General features: G+C 43.4%; 1 protein-coding gene and 1 long non-coding RNA gene across 4 annotated transcripts in view; one reads left to right on the top strand and one right to left on the bottom strand.

Annotated features, from left to right (window-relative positions):
* Positions 1-5,534: 5,534 nt before the first annotated feature.
* LOC147369812 (uncharacterized) overlaps positions 5,535-26,833 on the bottom strand; it is a 26,111-nt gene continuing 4,812 nt past the window's right edge. The window contains exons 1-5 of one of the 3 annotated variants that reach the window (XR_015167926.1): positions 24,227-24,402; positions 22,099-22,170; positions 12,074-13,234; positions 7,554-7,833; positions 5,535-6,075 (exon numbers count right to left, since the gene is read on the bottom strand). This is a non-coding gene — a long non-coding RNA (uncharacterized LOC147369812). Of the gene's footprint in view, positions 6,076-7,553; positions 7,834-12,073; positions 13,235-22,098; positions 22,171-24,226; positions 24,403-26,833 lie in introns of those variants that run through there. The other 2 variants (XR_015167924.1, XR_015167925.1) reach the window with 2 other exon arrangements.
* Positions 24,399-26,833, top strand: part of C1QTNF2 (C1q and TNF related 2) — a 22,392-nt gene continuing 19,957 nt past the window's right edge. Inside the window, exon 1 of the mRNA XM_086412728.1 lies at positions 24,399-24,547. Coding sequence (XP_086268854.1) covers positions 24,428-24,547 — 120 coding nt within the window. The 5' untranslated portion in view covers positions 24,399-24,427. The remainder of the gene's footprint in view (positions 24,548-26,833) is intronic.

The following is a 26,833-nucleotide window of genomic DNA, read 5'->3' as shown; positions in this document are numbered from 1 at the left end:
TCTCTGCTTTTTAATATGCTGTGTAGGTTGGTCATAGCTTTTCTTCCAAGGATCAAGCATCTTTTAATTTCATGGCTGCAGTCACCATCTGCAGTGATTTGGGGAGCCCCCAAAAATAAAGTCTCTCACTCTTTCCATTGTTTCCCTATCTATTTGCTATGAAGTGATGGGACCGGATGCCATGATCTTAGTTTTCTGAATGTTGAGTTTTAAGCCTACTTTTTCACTCTCCTCTTTCACTTTCATCAAGAGGCTCTTTAGTTCTTCTTTGCTTTCTGCCATAAGGGTGGTGTCATCTGCATATCTGAGGTTATTGATATTTCTCCTAGCAATCTTGATTCCAGCTTGTGCTTCATCCAGCCCAGCATTTCGCATGATGTACTCTGCATATAAGTTAAATAAGTAGGGTGATAACATACAGTCTTGATGTACTCCTTTCCCGATTTGGAACCAGTCTGTTGTTCCATGTCCAGTTCTAACTGTTGCCTTTTGACCTGCATACGGATTTCTCAGGAGGCAGGTAAGGTGGTCTCGTATTCCCATCTCTTTAACAATTTTCCATAGTGTGTTGTGATCCACACAGTAAAGGCTTTGGTATAGTCAATAAAGCAGAAGTAGATGTTTTTCTGGAACTCTCTTGCTTTTTCGATGATCCAGCGGATGTTGGCAATTTGATCTCTGGTTCCTCTGCCTTTTCTAAATCCAGCTTGAACATCTGGAAGTTCATGGTTCACATACTGTTGAAGCTTGGCTTGGAGAATTTTAAGCATTATTTTGCTAGCGTGTGAGATGAGTGCAATTGTGCGGTAGTTTGAGCATTCTTTGGCATTGCCTTTCTTTGGGATTGGAGTAAAAACTGACCTTTTCCAATCCTGTGGCCACTGCTGAGTTTTCCAAATTTGCTGGCATATTGAGTGCAGCACTTTCACAGCATCATCTTTCAGGATTTGAAATAGCTTAACTGGAATTCCATCACCTCCACTAGCTTTGTTCATAATGATGCTCCCTAAGGCCCACTTGACTTTGCATTCCAGGATGTCTGGCTCTAGGTGAGTGATCACACCATCGTGGTTATCTGGGTCATGAAGATCTTTTTTATATAGTTCTGTGTATTCTTGCCACCTCTTCTTGATATCCTCTGCTTCAGAATGGTATCCCCTACCATTCTGTCCTTTATTGTGCCCCTCTTTGCGTGAAATGTTCCCTTGGTATCTCTAATTTTCTTGAAGAGATCTCTAGTCTTTCCCATTCTGTTGTTTTCCTCTCTTTCTTTGCATTGATCACTGAGGAAGGCTTTCTTATCTTTCCTTGCTGTTCTTCAGAACTCTGTATTCAGATGGGTGTATCTTTCCTTTTCTCCTTTGCCTTTCGCTCCTCTTCTTTTCTCAGCTATTTGTAAGGCCTCCTCAGACAGCCATTTTGCCTTCTTTCATTTCTTTTTCTTGGGGATCATCTTGATCACTGCCTCCTGTACAATGTCACAAACCTCTGTCCATATTCTTCAGGCACTCTGTCAAATCTAATCCCTTGAATCTGTTTGTCACTTCCACTGTATAATTGTAAGGGATTAGATTTAGGTCATACTTGAATGGTTAGTGGTTTTCCTTACTTTCTTCAGTTTACGTCTGAATTTGGCCATAAGTAGTTCATGATCTGAGCCATAGTCAGCTCCCCATCTTGTTTTTGCTGACTGTATAGAGCTTCTCCATCTTTGACTGCAAAGAATATAAACAATCTGATTTCGGTATTGACCATCTGGTGATGTCCATGTATAGAGTCTTCTTTTGTGTTTTTGGAAGAGGGTGTTTGCTATGACCAGTGCATTCTCCTGGCAAAACTCTGTTAGCCTTTGCTCTGCTTCATTTTGTACTCCAAGGCCAAATTTGCCTGTTACTCCAAGTATCTCTTGACTTCCTACTTTTGCATTCCAGTCCCCTATAATGAAAAGGACATCTTTTGGGGGTGTTAGTTCTAGATGGTCCTGTAGGTCTTCATAGAACCATTCAGCTTCAGCTTTTTCAGCATTACTGGTCAGTGCATAAGTGCATAGACTTGGATTACTGTGATATTGAATGGTTTGCCTTGGAAACGAACAGAGATCGTTCTGTCATTTTGGGGACTGCATCCAAGTACTGTATTTCGGACTCTTTTGTTGCCTATGAGGGCTACTCCATTTCTTCTAAGGGATTCTTGCCCACAGTAGTAGATATAATGGTCATCTGAGTTAAGTTGGTATAGAGGGGCAAAAGCATTTGCCAGATCACTACTGGTATATGCCAAGGGTTATGCTGATTCTCTTTGGTAGAGTTACACATCTGAAACAGTTGCTGCAATTTGAGTCATCATCTGTGCAGTTTACAGTAATCCATAGTCATTGTCCAGATCCAACAACGTTATGCACAGGAAAAGCAGGTGAATTTAAATGGGGATGTGATACATATTAAGCCTATGCTGCTGCTGCTGCTGCTGCTGCTGAGTCATGTCAGTCGTGTCCAACTCTGTCCGACCCCATAGACGGCAGCCCACCAGGCTCCTCCGTTCATGGGATTTCCCAGGGAAGAGTACTGGAGTTGCCACTGCCTTCTCCAATTAAGCCTATGATAGTGACACTAATCTCTTCACTTTCCTCCAGAAATGTGGTAACTGATTTTGGTTTACTAATCTGGTAGGGAGGGGCTTCCCTGGTGGCTCAGCTGGTAAAGAATCCGCCTGCAATGCAGGAGACTCTTGTTCAGATCCCTGGGTCAGGAAGATATATTGTAGAAGGGCATGGCAACCCCCTCCAGTATTCTTGCCTGGAGAATCCCATGGACAGAGGAGCCTGGCGGGTTACAGTCCATGGGGCGGCAAAGAGTAGGACACAACTGAGAGACTAAACACACACACCCTGATGGGGAAGGGACTTTCTAGAGACTTCTACTTGGCCCTCTTTATCGTAATAGCCCTCACTCCATGGATCAGAGAGTGAATCAGGATTCTGCCAGGAATTGAGAACGTCTATTCCAATTACATATTCACAAACTAGAGATATAACCACTGGGTTCACAGACCTGCTAGGCTCTCTGTGATTTTAGCCTGGGCCAATACTCCTCTCATTACCTGACCACCACCAGTTCTCACTGCAACTGGACGACCATTGCAGTACTTTGGTCCCAGGAATTAGCCTTAATTCAGGGTGAGTGCCTATTATTTAATCCCTAAAAGATCTGAGGATTTCCTTTTTTCATAATACTAAGTCACCTATTAAAGACTACAGGTCTCTGAGGAAGTATTGAAGGAAGTCTCTAGTATATACTTGTGGCAGTGTTGTGGTGTTCTTTTTTTTTAAATTAAAAAAAATTTTTTCGGCTGTGCTGGGTCTTCATTGCTGCACGGGTGTTTCTTTAGTTGCTGAGGGTGGGGGCTATTTTTTGCAGTGTGAAGGCTTCTCACTGAAGTGGCTTCTCTTGTGGAGCACAGGCTCTAGGGTGCACAAGCTTAAATAGCTGCAGCTTCCAGGCTTAGTTGTTCTGCGGCATGGGGGATCTTCCCAGATCAGTGTCAAACCGGCATCCTGCATTGGCAGGCAGATTCTTTACCACTGAGCCACCAGGGAAGCCTTGTGGAGTTCTTAAGGGAACTCAACATGTCCTTCAAACCAGGGACTCTGGATCTGACAACTGACTTAGGTCTAGAAACTGGAGGAGAGATTCTGATTCTCTCCATAGTGACTTTAATCGGATTTCTGGGCATCAGACCTTGTGCTTTTTCTGTTATAAAGATCAAGCAGTGCTTTACTAGACTGTCTATCTATTCCATTCCTAGATGTGCCGTACCATTTCGCTGCTGTTTTAGTCAGGGTTCTCTAGAGAAACAGAATCAGTACTATTGATTGATTAATGATAGGAATTGTTTCACACAGTTATGGAGGCTGCCAAGTCCAAAGTCTACAGGGTGAGCCAGTAGACCATAGGGCCAGGAGAGCCAATGCTGCAGTTCCAGTCCAAGGACAGCCATTTACAGAATGATCTCTTGCTTGAGGGTAGTCTTTTTGTTCTGTTCAGGTTTCCAGCTGACTGGATGAGGTCCACCCACATTTTGAAGAACAGTCTGCTTTACTCAAAGCCCGCCTCATCCCAAATATTCATCTCATCCAAAAACACCCTCACAGAAACACACAGAATAATGTTGGACCAAATATCTGGGCACCTGGTGACCCAGCCAAGTCAACACATAAAATTAACCACCACAGCTACTATCAACAATCCCTGTGGGTCAAAACAGTCTGATTTCCATTTTGTCTCTGCTGTGCTCTAAGTGCATCCACCTTTTCCCTCATGATGGAACATTGCCACGTGGCCCTCGCTACTCCAGGATCCTGTCGACCCCACCAAAATCCATGAACTCATCTCAGTGGCAGCACCTTCTACCAGCCCACAGAGAACAGCCACCGCAGGGATTTCTGAGGATATCGGTGATCTCCTCACTTATGTATTGCTCAGTATCTCAGGGAAGGGGTGTCCTCTGGGCCCTCTTGAATCATATAGCACTGGGGGTAGTGGGTGAGGGAAGTTCAAAGGTCCTACATACAAGTTTACCAACATTTCTGTCTCCCCAGATCACTGAATTCCTTTCTCTTCATTGTGCCAGGGAAGTTCTGGGATCTCAAACTCATTATATGTAGGTCACTGTTCAGTCCAAGTTCTCCAAGTAAGTGAATGCTTACACAAGCTAACATATTAAGTCCAGAATCCCTGATAAGTATACCCAATCAGTGCCTTTGGCCTGTTATATCCCGCCTTTTTTGGTCTAACGCTCCTAGAATCCCATTCCCACATCTATTCACCAGGTTTCTGCCTATATAAATTAGAAAAATCTTGTAGTTCTTTTGGATTATACATTCTTTCTCCAGGTTCAGACTTTGTACTTGTTGCCTTGGAATGTGCTGGATCTGACCCTAGTTATGGGTCTAGTGGCAGCGAAGAGCAGTAAGGTAGGGCTTAAAGAGTATAGGTGTCTCCTTCAGTCACCTGTCTCAGGTGAGGCTATTCCAGGGACTTCAAGCAAAGGAAGCCCAATCTCAGACACAGAAGGGGAAGGCTCAGAGTGACTTAGGGGTTAAGATTCTCAGTTTCATCTGAGTCCACCTGGACGTCCTCATTCCAAGTCCAGAGGACACTTCCCCAATCCTCATCCTGACTTTCACTGTGGGACATCAGCTGTGAACTCAATCTACATTAAATTCTGCAACCTTCACAATGAAATCCTGTGTCTGAGTTAGTAACTCTGATGGATCTGGGATACCTTTAGGGGCTGTCATAGACCCTCTCTAGTTCTCTGATTGGGACTTGAGCTGAGATGTTAAAGGGCTGAGTGTGTTTTCTTTCTGTAAGCACTCCAGAGCATTCAGAAGGAGGCATCTCACCCCACAGTCCTTGTAGTCACTGTTATTCCAGCAGCCACTTGGGTCCCCCAGTGTACCTGTCGAGTCTGGCTCAACAAGCCAGGGTTTCCTGAAAGCGCGATACGGCAAAAGAATAAGAAAGACACAAGAATTGAAAGCAAGGGTCAGGGGACCAACACCGCTCCGAGGTGAAGGTGCCCAAACTGATCAAGTCAGCTTTATTAGATGTTTTCAGGCAGGGGAGTACGTGCAAGGGAGAACGTGCTCTCAGAAGCATATGGAGCCATATGGCTGTTACACATAGGCTAGGAATGTGACATGAAGATTAAGAAAGATTTACTTTTAACTAACAATCTATGTTGCTGTCTAAATAACAAAGCTCCAGATACAAAACACATTTGACTCAGAGACGCCAGGTCATGGAACAGCCTGATGGCTTCCTACCTCCAGGCACACATCCTGCTTTCAAGATGTTTTTCTGTTCCCTCTGGACTTAATCCAGGAGTCATATGTCTTGAGGTATCTTGTCTGCAAGATTGATAATGCTTTTGCATGCCTTTCCTGGGGTCTGCTTTTTCTCACTTGTACTTGCTTCCTACATCTCCCCCTTTTTTTTTCAGCAAGCGAAGTAATTGTAAGAAAGGCTAATTTTTGTTGGTGATGTTGTTGTCATCTCGCTGTTCTTCTCCAGACTACACAGAAGCAAAAGAAAACAATTAAAATTATAGCACAGGTTAACATAATTCAATATCCATAGGCCTTGTTCTGTTTAAGAGGATTTAGAGAGGATATACCATTAGTAACGCTGCTGCTGCTGCTAAGTCGCTCAGTCGTGCCCAACTCTTAGCAACGCCATGGACTGGAGCCTACCAGGCCCTCCATCCATGGGATTTTCCTGGCATTAGTAATAGTATCAAGTAAATTAGATCCAGAAATTATATCTAACTGTTTATTAAAGGTTTTTAATATATCATGTTGTATATCTTGAATATCTAGAGAAATATTTTCTTGATTTAATAAATGTTGCTTGATTTTGTCCCAATTAAACCTTGACTGATTGTATTTATGTGCTGTAACACAAAAAGAGGTGTAATTCCAATCACATTTTAATCTTAGCTGCTTTTGTAAACTAACCAGTTGATCTCCCAATAGTATTACTATCTGTTGGAGATCAGCCACCTGAGAACCTAATTTTCCATCTATTTTTTGTTGAGTGGACCATAAAATGTCAGCATCCTTATGCCATTCTTGTACAAACTGTACTACTTGAACAGATTGATGTAAAGCTACTCCAGCCACCACAGCAGTGGTAGTGATAGCCATAATACCTAAAATAGCAGCTATAAGCATTCCAATGAATCTTTTGGCACATTTTAAACCTTTAATAATTTATTTAATGGCATACAGTGTAGGACTTTCTTGCCAAGATTCTTTGTAAATCTATTGGTATCCAAATGTCCACTCTAGTTTTAAGAATACTCTGTAAGCTGTCACTGGATGGGATAGTATTATTTAAACATGTGTAAAAGGAACACTGTAAACAATTTTACAAGGACTGATGCTAAAGCTGAAACTCTAATACTCTGGCCACCTCATGTGAAGAGTTGACTCATTGGAAAAGACCCTGATGCTGGGAGGGATTGGGGGCAGGAGGAGAAGGGGACAACAGAGGATGAGATGGCTGGATGGCATCACCGACTCGATGGACATGAGTTTGAGTAAACTCCAGGAGTTAGTGATGGATAGGGAGGCCTGGTGTGCTGCAATTCATGGGGTCGCAAAGAGTCGGACATGACTGAGCAACTGAACTGAACTGAACTCAAACAATTTATAAGTCCTGTAATTTTATCATAATTAGCTGGACTGACCATGAATACAAAAGGAAGTCTAACACAAGCTTGGATATTATGAGTAGAGTTTTTTGTAAAAGTTGTTTTAGGATCATTTAAAATATATTCAGTGTATCACCCGTTCCATGTCTCAGGAATTTTCAAAGCCATAGGTATTTTCCAGATCTCATTATTAATAGGATGATATTCATAATATTCATAATAGGATCTCATTATGAACTAGATTTGGAAAGGGAGGGGCAAATCCTACCCCATGCAAAACCAAAGATTCATTACCAAATGTATTAAGAGTCCCATTAAAAAGCAGAGATATCACTTGCCAACAAAGGTCCATCTAGTCAAGGCTATGGTTTTCCAGTAGTCGTGTATGGATGTGAGAGCTGGACTGTAAAGAAAGTTGAGCGCTGAAGAATTGATGCATTTGAACTGTGGTGTTGGAGAAGACTCTTGAGAGTCCCTTGGACTGCAAGGAGATCCAACCAGTCCATCCTAAAGGAGTCCAGTCCTGAATGTTCATTGGAAGGACTGATGCTGAAGCTGAGACTCCAATACTTTGGCCACCTGTTGCGAAGAGCTGACTCATTTGAAAGGACCCTGATGCTGGGAAAGATTGAAGGCAGGAGGAGAAGGGGACAACAGAGGATGAGATGGTTGGATGGCATCACTGAGTCAATGGACATGAGTTTGAGTAAACTCCGGGAGTTGGTGATGGACAGGGAGACCTGGCGTGCTGCAGTCCATGAGGTCTCAAAGAGTTGGACACAACAGCAACTGAACTGAACTAAACTGAAGAGTCCCTTGGTATACCCAAGGACTGGGGATATTGGTGTCTTTTAATTTTGGAGTCCCTCTGGGTCCCCAAACAATTATGGGACCTTCAGTAGTATTGATCAATAGATGGCGTTCTGCTCCTTTACAATTATTCCATTGTATCCAATCTTCTATTCCATGTCCTATCCTCATAATACATTCTGGAATATCAGGAGGACTATAATGTATTATGTTATTTTCCTTTTCTAAAAATGTGAGAGCGGTTACAAGGAAAAAGGAAGTCTTATCATCTTTAGTAGATTTAACAACAGATAACCATTTTTGGATAATCTGTTTTTAAATAGATCTCTCCATGTCCAATGCAAATAGGGGTACTTTCAGACCCAATAGTGTAATTATTTAATATATATCCTGCTTCTTTTGGTTTATCTGGGAAACTTTGATCATAGGGGCTGGGAAGCCAAGTTGAGTCATTGACAAAAATGGGAACTGTTGAATCTTCCCATGTAACTGGTCGTAATAGAGGTGGGTTAGGGACATAGAAAGAAATAAAGTGAAGTCACTCAGTCACGTCCGACTCTTTGCGGCCCCATGGACTGTAGCCTACGAGGCTCCTCCATCCATGGAATTTTCCAGGCAAGAGTACTGGAGTGGGTTGCCATTTCCTTCTACAGGGGATCTTTCCCACCCAGGGATCGAACCCAGGTCTCCCGCATTGCAAGCAGACACGTTTACCGTCTGAGCCACCAGGGAAGCTCACTCCCAATATTAATAATTGGAATTAGCCTGTACACTTACTGCCATTGTTAACAATGTTACCATGGCCAAGAACAGGCTGTCAGGTGTTTTAGCAAGTTTTCGCCTATGTACTATCTTTTCAGCTTCTTGGGATAGCTTCTTTATTTGTCCCCATGTTGGTAGAGTGGTGCTCTGTGTCCGTTTAGTTTTGGATGGACCTGGTCTAAGTATTAATTGAGACCTGGCTCCAATCGGTGGCTCAAACGGGGGATCTATGTCAAACCATGTTCTTTTCTTTCTAATACCAGATTTTTCATTTTGGGATACAGGGATGTTCATTGTCCTCTGTCAAAATAAGAGCATAACCTCGTCCTTGTTTAAGCATAAGCCCTGTTTTCCACTGTTTATCATCCTTCCACATTATTTTTTGGTGAACTGTCTGTGTTTGTTATTTTTTACCAGTTATTTCATGAGATGTTTGTACTTCATCCCAATGTACTTCAGCTGCTGGCTTTTCATTACTTCCCCTAATATAAATAAATAATAAATTTAATATAAAATAAATAAATTTAATATAAAAAGGGCTATAGCAAGTTTATTTTTAGGGAAGTTAGGCCCTAATGCATACCTCTTTCTCCCTTTTTGTTTTAATAATATTTGTTTTAATGTGTGGTGGTCTCTTTTTACTGTCATTTGACCTTGAGGATTATGGGGAATTCCAGTTATATGTTGAATTGACCAATCTTCAAAAAATAATTTTTAAGTATGGCTTTTATACACTGGGTCATTATCTGATAGTTTTGGGGAGTCCCATATATGCAAAGGCTTGTTTAAAATGAGAAATGCAATGGAAAGTAGTCTCTCCTACATGATATGAAGCAAAAATCATTCCTGAAAATGTGTCAATACATGAATCAGTCCAGAATTTCCAAAAGATGGCATATGAGTTACATCTGTTTGCCATATAACATTGGGGTATAATCCTCAAGGATTAACGCCTTCTGGTAAAGATGGGATGACGTTAGTTTGTTGACATGTAGGGCATTGTGGCAATGGCACCCCACTCCGGTACTCTTGCCTGGGAAATCCCATGGATGGAGAAGCCTGGTAGGCTGCAGTCCATGGGGTCACTAAGAGTCAGACACAACTGAGCGACTTCACTTTCACTTTTCACTTTCATGCATCGGAGAAGGAAATGGCAACCCACTCCAGTGTTCTTGCCTGGAGAATCCCAGGGACAGGGGAGCCTGGTGGGCTGCCATCTATGGGGTCTCACAGAGTTGGGCACGACTGAAGCAACTTAGCAGCAGCAGTAGCAGCAGGGCATTGTGAGATGATGTCACAGCAACAATGTTTGTTGCCGTGAAATTTGAAATTTACATTGTTGTCTTCTTACATTGTATGAGTTAATTCATGAAATTGAGTGGGTGTCATAAAAGAGATAAGTCTGGTATCTATTGTCTCATTATCAGCCACTAATGGTCCAGGAAGTTGGGAATGGGAACGAATATGGGTAATATAGAAAGGATAAGTCCTATTATTTATTACTGATTGTACTTTTTAAATATTTGATATATTATTAAATTGGATGTAGGGATTGTAATCAATCTGAGATGTGACTTTTATAGCATATTGGGAATCAGAAACAATATTAATGGGGGCATTTATATCTATCAAAACAGTAAGAATAACATCTAATTTAGCTTTTTGTACAGAAGAATATTGCGATTGTCAAATTTTTTCTATAGGGCTGAAATATCCAGATTTAAAATCTTTGTTTGCATCTGTAAAATAAATATCAGCATCTTTTATAGGGTCTGATTTAGTAATCTTGGGTAGTATCAGGGTATGTTTTTTTAGAAAATTAATAAGTTTAGATGACGGAAAATGACAATCAATATTACTTATAAAATTAGAGAGAGCCATTTGCCTTTCAATATTTTGCATATATAAATTTCAATTTATTCCTTTGAAAGAGGGACTATAATATTATGTGGATCATATCCGGGAAGATGTTGAGTACGATTATGTATTTTAAAAATCAGTTTGCTGATCATATCTATATAGGTGGTTAGCAATTTTACTTGTTTATGAGGTAAAAATACCCATTCAAATATAGCTTCTGTTAACATTCTCCATTTTCCTGATTTTTTCTTTATAACAAACACAGGAGAATTCCAGGGGCTAGTAAATTCTATGACATGTCCCAATTCTTTCTGTTCATTAACTAATGTGGTTAAACCTTCTAGTTTTTCTTCTGTTAAGGGCCTGAACTCCAAAATATGCACCAGATCAATTGTTCTAAAGAAATGTTAACGGGGCGGGGGTGGGGGTCAGGGGGGATTGGCGGCTGCATTCCTATCAGCTTGCTGACTAGCCTCATCTTGTCACCATCTCCTAAATTGTAAAAATTCAGAAGTAGTTAAACAGGTCCTAGCAACCATCTCCCAATCATGAGGGATCAATCTTTCTGCCTGTGACACACCTTGAATCAATCCCATAGTATAAAGAGAATTAGTTCCATATTGAGTACAAGCCTGTTTGATCTCTTTAATAGTTTTGAAAGTAAAGGGCTATAATCATAATTTAATCTTCTATGTGGGAATTGAGGTCTGGGTGGAACCTGTGTCACTATTACAGGAAGAGCTAAAGTATCTTCATCACCTTGTAAATGAGCCATATGAACTCCCCTATGAAATGGAGAGATCGGATTGGGAAGGGTTACTTGTGGCTTTAACATAAAGCCATCATCCCAAGGAGTCTCCAGATCAAAAGGAGGAAGCTCACCCAAGGGGTGCAGATGGGCGAGCTGTTCTAGCAAACAAAATTTGTTCATTACTTCCATAACATTTCCCTCTTTTAATTTTTGCTTTTAAAGGTTTTTTCTCCTCCTCTGAATCACTGTTATCATATATATGTAACTCTTCTAATTGTGTCTCTGTTTGAGAAGTGGAATCATCAGACTCAGAGACCTTGGATTGTAGTGGACCCAAAGCTGTGAGAATGAGATTTCCTAATGACCATACTGACAAGGGTATTTTTTCTCTACTTTCATAAGCTCGGCGCAAGCAGTGCACTACTTCTTGCCATTCTTTATACCTTAAAGTTCCTTTAGCTGGATCAAGCCAATAGCAATGTTTTTCAATAGCAGAAAATAAGTCTAACAGCAGACTGAGAGACTTGCACTCCCGAGCTTTTCAACAAAGTCTTTAAGACTGGCATATATTCTGCATGCTTAGAAGGATTTTGCCCCATTGTTACCCTCATTCACAAATCCACGGGGGTGTACTTACCAAGTACTTCATTTGTTCATACACGGGGGTGTACTTACCAAGTACTTCATTCGTCCACTGCACCAGCTGGATTTCCCTGTGTTCTCCACTGCTCTGAGCTGAGCCTCATAGGCTGATTTCACTTTCAGATCCCTGTTCGGCCGCCACTTTGTCGAATCCAGTTCAACAAGCCAGGGTTTCCCGAAAGCACAATACAGAGAAAGAATGAGAAAGAGACAAGAATTGAAAGCGAGGATCAGGGGACCAACACCACTCCAAGGTGAAGGTGCCCAAACTGATCAAGTCAGCTTTATTAGATGTTTTCAGGCAGGGGAGTACGTGCAAGGGAGAACGTGCTCTCAGAAGCATATGGAGCCATATGGCTGTTACACATAGGCTAGGAATGTGACATGAAGATTAACTAAGAAAGACTTAGTTTTAACTAATGATTTAGGTTGCTGTCTAAATAACAAAGCCCCAGATACAAAACACATTTGACTCAGCGACGCCAGGTCATGGAACACCCTGATGGCTTCCCACCTCCAGGCACACATCCTGCTTTCAAGATGTTTTTCTGTTCCCTCTGGACTTAATCCAAGAGTCATATGTCTTGAGGTGTCTTGTCTGCAAGATTGATAATGCTTTTGCATGCCTTTCCTGGGGTCTGCTTTTTCTCTCTTGTACTTGCTTCCTACAGTACCTGCTTTAGGAGATTTTTTTTTTTTTTTGGCTGCACCTTGTGGCATGCAGGATCTCAGTTCCCCAACAAGGGATTGAACCTATACCCCCTGCAGTGGAAGTCCCCAGGAGGCTCCTTATCACAATAATCTACAGCCAATAATTTGATTAATCAGGGCCACTCCATGCCATGAGTTACTAGCATCTCATTTCCATGACAAGGAGTTCAACACTGCACTCAAGTCTAAAGACAAACCCAAACACCTAAAAAAGGGGGTCTGTTTCCTGAGATCCCTTGTTCCAATTTCTGCATCAGTCAAGGTTCAGTCAGGAGACACAAACGCCACCAGTTACTTTTGCAGAAAGAATTTAAAGAACTGTCAACCAGGTATCAGAGAAGACAATGGCAACCCACTCCAGTACTCTTGCCTGGAGAATCCCAGGGATGGGGGAGCCTGGTGGGCTGCCGTCTATGGGGTCGAACAGAGTCGGACACGACTGAAGCGACTTAGCAGCAGCAGCAGCAACCAGGTATTAGAGAACTAGAAAGGTAAAAGGAATACTGTAGTAAACACAGAAAGCAGTTACCATCCCTAGGGCTTGGAAAATAGGAGAATAGCTCAGGATTAATAGAATTTAGAAGCTTGGATTAGGGGTCCCATGGAGCTGGGACAGAGACGGCATTAGCCAGCTGATACATGTATTTTCTTGGGCTGCAAAATCACTGCAGATGGTGACGGCAGCCATGAAATTAAAAGATGCTTGCTCCTTGGAAGGAAAGGGGTGACAAACCTTGATGGCATATGCAAAAGCAGAGATATCACTTTGCCAACAAAGGTCTGTATAGTCAAAGCTATGTTTTTTCCAGTAATTATGTGTGGATGTGAGAGTTGGACCATAAAGAAGGCTGAGCACCGAAGAACTGATGCTTTCGAACTGTGGTGTTAGAGATGACTTTCAAGAGTCCCTTGTACTGCAGTGAGTTCAAACCAGTTAACCCTAAAGGAAATCAGTCCTGAATATTCATTGGAAGGACTGATGCTGAAGCTGAAGCTCCAATTACTTTGGCCACCTGATATGAAGAACTGACTCATTGGAAAAGACCCTGATGCTGGAAAAGATTGAGGACAGGAGGAGAAAGGACACAGGATAAGATGGTTGGAAGGTATCACCGACATGAGTTTGAACAATTCCAGGAGATAGTGAAGGACAAGGAAGTGCAGTCTGTGAGGTTTCAAGGAGTCAGACACAACTGAGTTACTGAACAACAATAACAGGTATGTCTGAAGAAGCATAATGAGGCTGGTTCTGAGATTGTGGGAAAAATGTAAACTTAAACAAGCTGCTCCTACAGGAAATAAATGTCATTCCCAGGGTGAGGGACTGTTGCTTGGGTGAGGCTGAGAGTAACAGAAGCAAAACAGAAACAAGCAAGCTCTTTGCGACTCCTTTAGACTCCTAATTCTCTTCTAGAGCCCCCTACAGGCAGACTAACAGAAGGTCCAGTGGCAGAGGAGAAACGTCATTTGCAGAGTCCCAGCCCTGACATCACATAGCTCAGTTTGAAACTAAGACTACAGCTTAATATCAATCAACTCTGTGTGTGTGTGTAGCGGGAGTGGGGTAGAGTGGAGGGGTTGTTCATGTGTGTATGTGAGTTTCTGTGTGTTTTATAAACCATTTAAAAATAGTTCCCAACATCATGATTCCTCCCTCCATACCTCAGCATGCATCCGCTAAGAATAAGGATGTTATCCTATATAACCACAAAACCACTATTCACACACAAGAAAATTATCAATAATTCCCTGCTAACTGCTAAGTCACTTCAGTCGTGTCCGACTCCGTGCGACCCCAGAGACGGCAGCCCACCAGGCTCCCCTATCCCTGGGATTCTCCAGGCAAGAACACTGGAGTGGGTTGCCATTTCCTTCTCCAATGCAGGAAAGTGAAAAGTGAAAGGGAAGTCACTCAGTCGTGTCTGACCCTCAGCAACTCCATGGACTGTAGCCTACCAGGCTCCTCCGTCCATGGGATTTTCCAGGCAAGAGTACTGGAGTGGGGTGCCATTGCCTTCTCCCAATAATTCCCTAATATTGTCTAATACTCAGACCATATTCAGACTTCTTCCAATTGCCCCCCAAATATTTTTTATTCCTAATTTTTTAAACCTCTTTTTAATATTTCTATGACATTAATATTTTGAAGAATGCCTCACTCTCTGAACTGATTGTTTTCTCCTGTTTTGTTTACTGAGTGTCTCTATTCCCTACGCTTTCTGCTAATCAGAGGTCAGGTGTGAAGGTTTAATTATAGTCAGGTTAAACCCTGGATGTATCATGTAAACGTCAGGTTTCATGCACTTGGTAATGCTAAATTTCCGTCCTTAATTAACAGAGTGGCCACCAAATCTCTCCATTATAAAGGTATATTTTTCCCTTTGAGGTTTTTAAGAGCATGTTTTACTTTTAAAATGTGAAACAGATATATGGTAAATTGAGACAGTACAGTGAAGGCTGTACCTCCCACCCCATCTCAGCTCCACAGTTCTCTTCCTAAGAGGCAGCCACGGCTACCAGGTTACATGTCTTTAAAGAGTGGTTAAAAATGTGTGTGCACATAAACTTTTATCTTCATAATCAGTAGCACATTAGACAGACTCTTGTGTGCTTTTTAAATTTATCATACCTATAATAAAGTGGATGAGATGTGTAGAGTTAAGTGTCTTCTGAGTATTTCTTAAATCTGCAGAAATCTTTTAAAATATAAGACTTAGAGAAATTAATCTCTTTCCACATCACAGCAGCTAACAGAATAAAACATTTCTTTCTAACCACAAGGTAAATCTCATTTATGCAGTTTCAACAAGCCTCATTCCCTCAATCTGGGATGTCTGCACTTCCTCTCAGCCAAAAGGCAGGGACAGACCCTGTATTTTACATATTCCCTCCCAAAATTATGCTGGCAAAGCATGGCAAAGATTTGCCTTCTATACTCATAGGCTACTTTCTCTAAGCTTGATTCTACAAACCAGAAGGCTCTAGACTTTCTTAACAGAACATCTCCCTCAAATCAAACGTTTGTTCATTTTTCGATCCACAAACTGAGTTGAGAGAAATCTCATCAAGAGGTTTTTGCATCAGATTCCAAAATGAAGTCTCTCCAACTGAAGCCTTTCAAGTTACATCTGGAAACTGGTTGGATCTTTTCTGGGTCATTTCCCATTGAATAAGTGGTGTCTATTTTGGTCTGACTTCATTTGTGCTGGGACTGTAGCTGGCTCAGGCCTTTAACTTTCCTGAAACCTCAGACCAGAAAAGCCCCTTAGAATTCTCTGGTTCTTCTTTTTCTTCCCATGAAAACTATGCTTGTTGAAGCCCTCTGTCCAGCTAAACATGGCCAAGAAGAAGGAACTTAAGCCTGGGCAATTTCTGAGCTCTCATCCCAGTGCTGCCCCTCTCTCACTGTGTGACCTTGGGAAGACAGCCTCGCTTCCGGACCCCAGTTCCTTCAACTGTACAAGAGGGGAGATACTTGTCCCAAAAGTGGAAGACTGCAACAGACTGTTCTTTGAGAATGTTTTTTTTTAAGTAAGTATATAATTGTCGGGTGAGGCGGGGGGGGCGGGTATTATTATTAGCTCCCTAAACTCTCTGCCACATCCCCAGATCTGACTCATCTATCAGAGCAAAAGAATTTCTAAGAAGCACAACACAGCATTTTTTTATTTTTTATTTTATTGAGTGTTAAGTAAATGATATCTATTGTTTTAAAAATCAAATTATTCCAAAAGACATAAGAGAAAAGATACAACTCTCTCTTATTGCTATTTTCCAGTTCCTCTCTCAGAGACAACTTTTGCTGTTACAACTTTTTGTATATCCTCCTAGAGACAGAATATGCTCATATATCCATATGCACCTGTGTTTTCCTCACCTCTTATTTTAAAATTTTTTTATTTATTTATTTTTGGCTGTGCTGCATCTTCACTGCTGTGTGAGCTTTTTTTTTTCTCTCGTTGTGGTGGGGGCTACTCTCTAGTTGCGGTGCACAGGCTTCTCACTGTGATCGCTTCTCCTGTTGTGGAGCACAGGCTCCGGGGCACACAGGTTTCAGTAGCTGTAGTTCTCGGGCTCCAGAGCACAGGCTCAGTAGTTGTCGTGCACAGGCTTAGTTGCTCTGTGGCATATGGGATCTTCCCAGACCAGGGATCAAACTCATGTCTCCTGCATTGGCAGGCAGATTCTTTACCACTGAGCCACCAGGGAAGCCTCTCCTCTTCTTTTTTAAGTTTGAATGGCAGCAAACTATACACACCATTCTGTTCCTTATTTTTATAACTAAACAGTATGTCTTGGAGAAAATTCCATAACAGTATATAGAGTTCTGCCTGTGTGTGTATGTGTGTGTATACATACATACATACATACATACATATATATATATATATATATATACACACACACATATATATATAATTCTTTCTTTAATTAGTCCCCTATTGCTTAACATTTAAATTGTTTCCAGTCTTTTATTAGTTCAAACAAGGTTGCAATGGATACCCTTATGAATATTTCCAGGATAAACTACTGGACATAGAACACCTATATTTAAAAAATAGTGTATTTTGAATTTTTATAAATCTGCAAAGCTTTCCTTGCAATTCAACTATCATCTTGTTTCATTCTAAGTGTTACAACTCCCAGGGCAGGGAATCTTCACTCCAGCATTGTGATCTTCCCTTGGGAAAGTAGCAAGTCTCCTTTGTGAACAGCTGTCTCCCCAGTGTTGCCACATATTAAGACCCCATCTGGAATGATCTCATTCTGGAGACTTCACAACCTCAAAGTCCCTTGTTGAATGTAAGCACTGACAACTTGGATCGTGAACATTAGCTATTTGGAATGATTCAACAATCATTTTAAAACCCTTTTTGTACCAAAATCTGAAAAAGGAAAGGTTGAAAAAGGCACAGAGGAAGACCAGGAAGGCCTGTATTTAATCATGTGTGGAAGTCAAAAGATCTCGGGCTTTATCTTGACTTCACAACTAACTACCAAGTCACTGAAGGTCTCTGGATCTCTTTGTCCTTGTGTGTGAAGTGAAGACCTTGGACCAAATTATTTCTCAAGACCTTTCCTCCTTTGAGATTCTGAAGACTTCAGTTCAGTTCAGTTCAGTCGCTCAGTCGTGTCCAACTCTTTGCGACCCCATGAATTGCAGCATGCCAGGCCTCCCTGTTCATCACCAACTCCCGGAGTTCACTCAGACTCACGTCCATTGAGTCAGTGATGCCATCCAGCCATCTCATCCTCTGGTGTCCCCTTCTCCTCCTGTCCCCAATCCCTCCCAGCATCAGGGTCTTTTCCAATGAGTCAACTCTTCGCATGAGGTGGCCAAAGTACTGGAGTTTCAGCTTCAGCATCAGTCCTTCCAATGAACACAATCTTGATTCCAGCTTGTGTTTCTTCCAGTCTGGAAAAGGTCAGTTTTCATTCCAATCCCAAAGAAAGGCAATGCCACAGAATGTTCAAACTACCACACAATTGCACTCATCTCAGTAAAGTAATGCTCAAAATTCTCCAAGCCAGGCTTCAGCAATAGGTGAACTGTGAACTTCCAGTTGTTCAAGCTGGTTTTAGAAAAGGCAGAGGAACCAGAGATCAAATTGCCAACATCCGCTGGATGATCGAAAAAGCAAGAGAGTTCCAGAAAAACATCTATTTCTGCTTTATTGACTATGCCAAAACCTTTGACTGTGTGGATCACAATAAACGGTGAAAAATTCTGAAAGAGATGGGAATACTAGAACACCTGACCTGCCTCTTGAGAAACCTATATGCAGGTCAGGAAGCAACAGTTAGAACTGGACATGGAACAACAGGCTGGTTCCAAATAGGAAAAGGAGTACATCAAGGCTGTATATTGTCACCCTGCTTATTTAACTTCTATGCAGAGTACATCATGAGAAACGCTGGGCTGGAAGAAGCACAAGCTGGAATCAAGATTGCCGGGAGAAATATCAATAACCTCAGATATGCAGATGACACCACCCTTATGGCAGAAAGTGAAGAGGAACTCAAAAGCCTCTTGATGAAAGTGAAAGTGGAGAGTGAAAAAGTTGGCTTAAAGCTCAGCATTCAGAAAATGAAGATCATGGCATCTGGTCCCATCACTTCATGGGAAATAGATGGGGAAACAGTGGAAACAGTGTCAGACTTTATTTTGGGGGGCTCCAAAATCACTGCAGATGGTGACTGCAGCCATGAAATTAAAAGACGCTTACTCCTTGGAAGGAAAGTTATGACCAACCTAGATAGCATATTCAAAAGCAGAGACACTACTTTGCCAATAAAGGTCCGTCTAGTCAAGGGTATGGTTTTTCCTGTGGTCATGTATGGATGTGAGAGTTGGACTGTGAAAAAGGCTGAGCGCTGAAGAATTGATGCTTTTGAACTGTGGTGTTGGAAAAGACTCCTGAGAGTCCCTTGGACTGCAAGGAGATCCAACCAGTCCATTCTGAAGGAGATCAGCCCTGGGATTTCTTTGGAAGGAATGATGCTAAAGCTGAAACTCCAGTACTTTGGCCACCTCATGCGAAGAGTTGACTCATTGGAAAAGACTCTGCTGCTGGGAGGGATTGGGGGCAGGAGGAGAAGGGGACACCAGAGGATGAGATGGCTGGATGGCATCACTGACTCCATGGACGTGAGCCTGAGTGAACTCCGGGAGTTGATGATGGACAGGGAGGCCTGGCGTGCTGCAATTCATGGAGTCTCAAAGAGTCGGACACGACTGAGCGACTGAACTGAAATGATGATGATTTCAAATAGCGCCTTGATGTCACTAAACTCAGACTTGGGAAAAGAGGCAAAGAATTGGCTGCTGGCTCCAGAAAACCACCAGCAATGGATTCAAAGCAAGCATTTCCTTCAGCAAGCATGTCCTAAATTGAGAGGATTTCATGAAAGGGGAGAGATTTGAACCAGGGATTAAGGGAAATTGAATTAGGACACTTTTCATGATAACTGACAGAAACAATCCAAACTAGCTCAAGCGGGGTGAGAGAGAACATAGAATGTGAATGCTTTAGCACAAGTCTCTGAACAAAAGGCTCTAATAACGTGGTCACAGGCTTGCAGCAGGCCCTCTCTAAGTGGTAGGCTCCCTGCCGGTGGCGGTCCAGGGCTCTGTACTTAGCGTTAACAGTTCAGAAGAGTGCCCTCCCATGGAGAGCCCATGGAAAGCCTGGCTGGCTTGGCTTAGATGGCTGGCTGGTTCACATCCAGCCCCTGGCTCTTAACTGGACACAGAAGGAAAGGTCCACACACCTGGGCAGGCAGGGCACTGTTCCTCTACCACTCAAACACATGAGAGTCATCCAGTACAAATGCCCCAAAGGCCAGAGGGATGCTGGGTAGATAGGAGAATGCATTTCTATTAGAAATATGGGTAAGGCTTTGTGGAGGGGCAGAAGAGCAGGTAATAATTAGAGGGAACTGCGTAAGTGGAGGTGCAGAAACATACAAGGGTAAAGGTGCATTTGGGAGCCAGCAAGAAGACCACCTGACCAAAGCGGAGGGGGCGGGGAGCAGGAGGGGAGGCAGCAGTTTTCACAGAAAGGTGACATTGCCCCTCTTGGGACGTTTGGCAATGTGTGGAGTTATTTTTGGTTGTCACAACTAGGGTTAGAGGCCTGAGTACTATCACCTAGAGAGTAGAGGCCAGGAGTAACATCCAACAGGGCACAGGACAGTCCCCACAGTGGAGACTCATCCAGCCCCAGACGTCACTAAGGCCAAGACTGAGGAACACCGTCACATGGGAAGTGCAGGAGAAATGTCTGGGAGGATGACAAATCACAGAGGGCTTTCAGTTACTGAGGCACAAAAAGGCTAAGGATTGAGGCATTATCCTATGGCTGTTACACAGGGAGCAACAGGAAGATGTTGAGAAAGGCTCACATGGCTCTTACATACTCTGTTCCTGCTGCTTGACACCTCTCCGGCACCTCCTCTGCCCTTGGCACAGCTGGCTCTTTTTCATTCCTGTGCGGCTCACCTTAAATGTTACCTACGTGAACAATCTTCCCTGACCTCCCAATCAAAATAAGCTCTCTTGCAGACTCCACACCATCATTTTCTCCCACAGTTCCCTCTTCTTTTCCTTCATAACTCTTACCATGATTTTGAATTCTGTGTTTATTTGAGTGCTGGTAGAGCATCCGTCTTTGCATAAGCAGAGACCTTGTGTATCCGTTCACAACTGTGACCCTCAACATCAGAGTGCCTTGTGCACTGTAGTTGTTTGACACAATCAATTCAATTGATTAGTTCATTTGAAGATGGATTATAGGATGACAGAGGGCTGAGGGTAGGAGGTGGAATTGAAAGAGGAAAGAACTGCAGTCCTCTGGATTTCTTCCCTGCTTGTTCCACTGTGCACTCGTGTCCCTTCTCTGACTTTTCTGGCACCTGTACTTCACAGCATAACATATTAATTAGGGTTCAAGTGAAGAGATAAAACCCTTCTAGCTATTTTAAGAAAACATGGAATAATAAAATCAAGTGAGTTCAGAATCAGCACAGAGCGAGTTCTGCCTGGGCTTCCAGGAATGATTCCCAGAACACCAACCATAGTACTAGACCCCCAAACCCCCCTGCCCCACACACATCTAATCTGGAAGCTAGAGTTCAGGGTGACTGGCCCAGTCTCTGGCTATAGGAACACACCATCCTAGGTATAATCTTGAGACCAGGAGCTACCGTCAGAACGCCAGAGCCATGCTGTGCCTTTTGGGCTGATCCCAGCAAAATGGATTTCCCCCAGGCTGTTGCCTCCTCTCCAAACTCAATCAGTTTTTCTTCCTACTCAGTTTTGAATTCAGGTCTTGCACAAGCACACAGGACTAGCTAAACCTAAATCTCAAACAGGAACCCAGCAGCAAGGAGCCTAGCAAACGGGTTTTTAGTTTTCCAGCCATGGTATCATCAAGTCAATGGACATGAGTTTGAGCAAACTCAGAGAGATAACGAAGGACAGGGAAGCCTGGCATGCTGCAGTCCTTAGGGGTAGCTAAGAGTCAGACACAACTGAGTGACTGAACAACAACAATCTCTGCAGTATGAAATGGCACACTCATGAGAGGCGTGGACAGATGTGGAAAAGCAAATTTACCCTGTCAGGTACATGGCTGCCCCTATCAGACTGTAATCCCTCTCTGGTCATCCGTATCTTAATGTACTCATCCCCTCTCATTCAACGGTGAGGATGTTCTCCAGACATGAATGAAACTGTGAAATGAACTGAACTAAATCAAAGGGGGAAAGCCTTCTCATTTTTTATAGCACATTGCACTACTCCTCTGACATACTGTATTTTGTATCTTAGAGTAATTTGTACTCACATTCATTTCCCTGTAGACCAGAAGTTCATCTCTCTGTCTCCACATTCATAACAGGTAATACATGTTTGTGGACTGAATAAAAAACATAAACAAGTTAGTGAGAAGAAGTCTTGAGCCCCCATGTAGCTAGAAGTAGCTCCCAGAATAGCCATGTCATGAATATTTTAGATTTCCTGCTCTGTGAAACCATCACCACTGCAGAGACCCACAGGACAAGGGCCCCAGGAATCTCCTCGGCTTCAGGGGACCTGGGTTCCAGGGTACCTCCAAAAGTTGGGAAAACATCCACTCGCATTAACGCAGCCAGTAAACACTTATTAGATGCTGCCCGGTGCTAAGAGTGGCACCACTGCCTTTCCCTATACTGTTCATTAACCATTTTCTTGCCAACAAGGGCATGCCAGTGATCTCAACCTGAGTTACACTGGAGACCCGTGGGGGGTGAGATTCTTACCCTACCCTAGGAGAGGGGCTTTCCTGAGCCTTTTAGATTCTGAATGGCCTCCAGGCATCCTTAGCCAGGTTCCCTCACCTTGTCTATTCCTGACATGTCTGGGAACAGACCAAGGTCCCGTTTCCTGTGAACTGAAACACTAACTCCACTTCACATGTTATCTTTCAGTCAATTTAGCGCTCTCACCCTCTCAAGTCCCCTACACCTAGACAAGTCCCCGCCATCCCTCAGGCTCAACTGAACGCTGCTTCCCTAGATCTTCCCCTGACCTCCCAGTTTCATATTCAGTATCTCCCTCTTCTGTAATACATTTCACATGAAACCACCTGAATCATCCCCACTAGATTCCATGTTCCAGAAGGCCAGGCACCAAGTCTATTTGGTTTACCTCTAGATCCCCAGGTGGCTCAGTGGTAAAGAATCTGCCTGCAATGCAGAAGCCACAGGAGACATGGGTTTAATCCCTGGGTCAGCAAGATCCCCTGGAGGAGGAAACGGCTACCCACTCCAGTATTCTTGCCTGGAGAACCCCATGGACAGAGGAGCCTGGCAGGTTACAGTCCGTAGGGTCACAAAGAGTCAGATACAACTGAGTACGGGTGCATCTAGATCCCCAGCACCTAGATGGGGGCTGACACATACAAGATGTTTACTAAATGTTTGCGGAGCCCACTAACTTTCATCCTCAAATAATATTTACTTAATATTAATTCTCTACATAGCTCGATGGCTTACCAAACCTCTCTGTGAGTGAGTATCACAACTCCAAGGGGAAAGACAGGGCAAGTAATATAATTATTATTCTCCCTACTTTTCAGAAAGTGAAATATCACCTGGGGTAACTGACGAGTCTACAGTGGTGGAACCAGCATGAGAATTTGAATACATATCTGCATTCAAATAAACCCTGGGTCATATACCATCTGTTCATCAGATGCTCTGGCAGCCAAGTGAAATACTGGTAGCTAATGAAAGAGAGCAGGGGAAGGAATAGAGAGAAGTAAAAGCCAAGCCTCTAATCACCTTTTTTTCCTCTGGTGTCTGCTTGCTACCTAAACATGGTCACCCTGCCCATCTAGTGGCTGGAGTCCTCCAGCAGGGGCATGTCTCTCAAGGACCTGAGGCTAAGCCAGATAGTTAGTGAGGCCAGTGAAGCCTCATCCTCTGGGGAGGAGGGAGATGAGGGTGGGGTCACAGGGGCCCCCAACCATTATTATGTATGTGCGCACAGTCACATCTGGACAAAACCCACACCAAGGTACATTTACATATAAACACTGCACAAACAGGTGCCACACAGTATCATACACATACACATTGATAAGCACTTATTGCCTACTCATACATTTAAACGTGCACCCAACATAGAAATCCAAACACTAGTGTGTACATACCGCAACTGAAGTACACTTCTGTTGCACACCAAGCTGCAAGCTTGGATATATGCATGTGTATGTGCAGACATAGCCCTAATGTATATTTGGACACATGCTCTTATGCACACACACACATACAGCTAAACACATACACGTAATTCATAATCTCTCTCAACCACCCTTACATTCAGTACACATAGAAAGGTACTCTTTTATAAGCTGTCACGTCCACAGTACTCCTAGATTCACAGCGAGATGCATGCTCACACACAGGCCTCATTAGACATGTGCCACATACCCACACCCTTGCAAACGCCTGGATAAGGATCACTCTTCTGCACAGAAATCTTCAAATGCACTGACAAGTTCTACGCACAGAACGATCCATCGACACAATCAAGTTGTCACAGGAGCTGAAAGGTTTTTCCAACCAAAGCCCAAGAGCGCGCGGCCGCTCTGAGGGCCGGCCCACGTGACCGGGTGGAAAAGTCTCCCGCCCATGACGGGATGGGAAAAGTATGCCTGGGGCGGGCGCCGGCTGAGCTGCAGCAGCGGGAGGCGGGACGGCCCAGAGCTTCGTGGCTGCAGACGCCCCTGGACGTGGCCGGCGGCGGTGAGGGTAAGTGTCCACACGCGGTCCGCCCAGCCCGCACCTCCGCCGCCCTCCGGCAGGGACATTAAGTGCGGGCAGGGATGGGGAGAATACGCAGTGACTGCGGGGATAGGAAGTACGAGGGAGGGAACCGCCAACAGCCCCTTTAAGCAGGCCGGGCAACCCCCGGATTCCTGGCTCTCGTCCTCTGCCTTATAAATTACAACATGAATTGACATTTACTGAGCGCTTACAGAGCCTGTGGCAGGATCTGTGCTCAGTGGTTTTCTTGATAGTAATGGTAATAGCTCGACCGTTTGTGGAGCGCTTATTTTATGCCAGGCCCTGCCAGCATCATTTCCATAACAACACGTTATGCCCACCTGCAGAAGGGGCACCGGGTTCAGAGACAATAACGACTTGCTCAAGTTACACAGCTAGTCGTTGGTGGTAAAAGGATTTGAACCCTGGTAAGTCTGAACCCAATACCTGAGCTAACGATCATAGTTACCTATCAAGTGCATTATTTCATTGATTCTTGACATTGCATTAATTAAATATATCATACAGATGGGCAAGCTGAGATATGCAACCAGCAAGCTGAGATATGCACTCAGTTCTTCACGACGCTCTTCACTCTCCCTCCCCACTGCCTCTCTCCAAGCCTTGTCTTATTTACTTTGTTCTTATTTCTCCATCCCCACTGCCACTGCCCCTTTCTGGGACTGCTCCTCTCAACTAAACAGCGGCACTGCCCCCCTGCAGCCTCGCAGCTCAGGTCAGTACTTTGCACAACCTCAGTGCAATTCTCCTCTCCCTTTGATTGAAAAACTCCCCTGTGTGGAATCCTTCAAGGGTCCCCTCCTTAGACTTGCCATCTCCCAGGGACCCCACTGAACCAGCAGCAACTGTCCTATATCTGTCAACCCAAAGCTGATGCTCAGCTAGCATTGTTCAAAATCCTCTCTGTTCCTCCATTCTGCCCTCCCACCTACACAGCTCTCCTCTGATTCATTCTGTTGTCTGGTAATCATATCCATTACGTCCACTTTCAACTGCCCCTCTGCAACCCCTCCACACTTCTCACACCCTCCCTACTGCCCTTCATGCTAATACATCCAGTGCAACACACGCTTCCTTTCTCGCCAGATGTCTGACTTCTCCACATTCCCTAGCAAGGACACAACCTTGCCTATCTTCCAATCCTCAAGCCTTAGGGTTACCTTTTGTTTTAAATGACACAAAACTAACAACATTTATCTTAAGAAATTCACACAGTATATAAAGGTGAAAACTGAAAAGTAAAAACCCGCATACTCTTTCCCAATTCTGGGAGGTAAGCCCTTTAACAAGATGTGTGTCCTTGCAGAAATTTCATTATATATATAAAATCTGTCTATATATACATACATATAGATATACATCTCTATTTATCTCTTGTTTAACTCAAAGAAAAGGCATATTTGACATCCCCTGCTGCAACTTGCTTTTTCATCTTTCTGTATCTGCATATACTTTGTTCCTGTGTATAGTGTGGCATTACACAAATGAATTTTCTTTCACAAGTCTGGGGCATCTTGAAAGCCACTCGCCTCCATCAGATATTCAGCGAGTTCCCCCAGGAAGTTACTTCTTTCTCTGCACATCCCTCCATTCTTCCCTGTCTTGCTGTTCCTCCTCTCATCTTCACCTGCAGACTGGACATAGATGACTGGACCTTCTCTGCCACAGTCCCAGGCTCTGATGCTTTCTACTCCCAAATGCTCATTATGGGCAGCACAGTCCCTGTGTTACTCATAGCTTCCCCCACTTTCCCCCAGGTCAAAGGCCTGCCAAGTTGGCACTGCCTCCGTGAGATAAACTGCTGCATAAGTCAGATTTCTGTTAATCAAGTTCTAATCTAGGTTTCACTTGTGAAGGGAATCCTGTGCCAAATATTTTTTCAAGAAAATAATCTTCCTTTGGACTTGTGCATTGCTGTAACTGGCTTATACCACACACACACACACACACACACACACACACAGCTGTCCAGTTAGTTAAGGCTTGGGTTCTGTCACAGCTTTGACCTGGGAAAAATGAGTTCACTTTTCTGAGCTCTGTATTCTTTCCTGCCTATGGGGATGACAGAACCAGCCTCTTAGAAGTTTGGGGGAAATGAAAGGAGAAAATGAACACGAGAGCTTTGAAATAGAAACACACAACTTATATGGAGAACACATATGGAGAATACCCTCTTCCTCTAGATCAGGGGTTGCAAACTCATATGCCAACAGGGACCATGCATGATACGTAAGTGAACAGGATGCATAG

This window comes from Bos grunniens, chromosome 7, assembly GCF_055505025.1.
Source record: "Bos grunniens cultivar Pamir isolate PY7600 chromosome 7, Bosgru_T2T1.0, whole genome shotgun sequence".
NCBI classification, from domain to species: Eukaryota; Metazoa; Chordata; class Mammalia; order Artiodactyla; family Bovidae; genus Bos; species Bos grunniens.
This window is presented reverse-complemented; position numbering and strand designations above follow the sequence as displayed.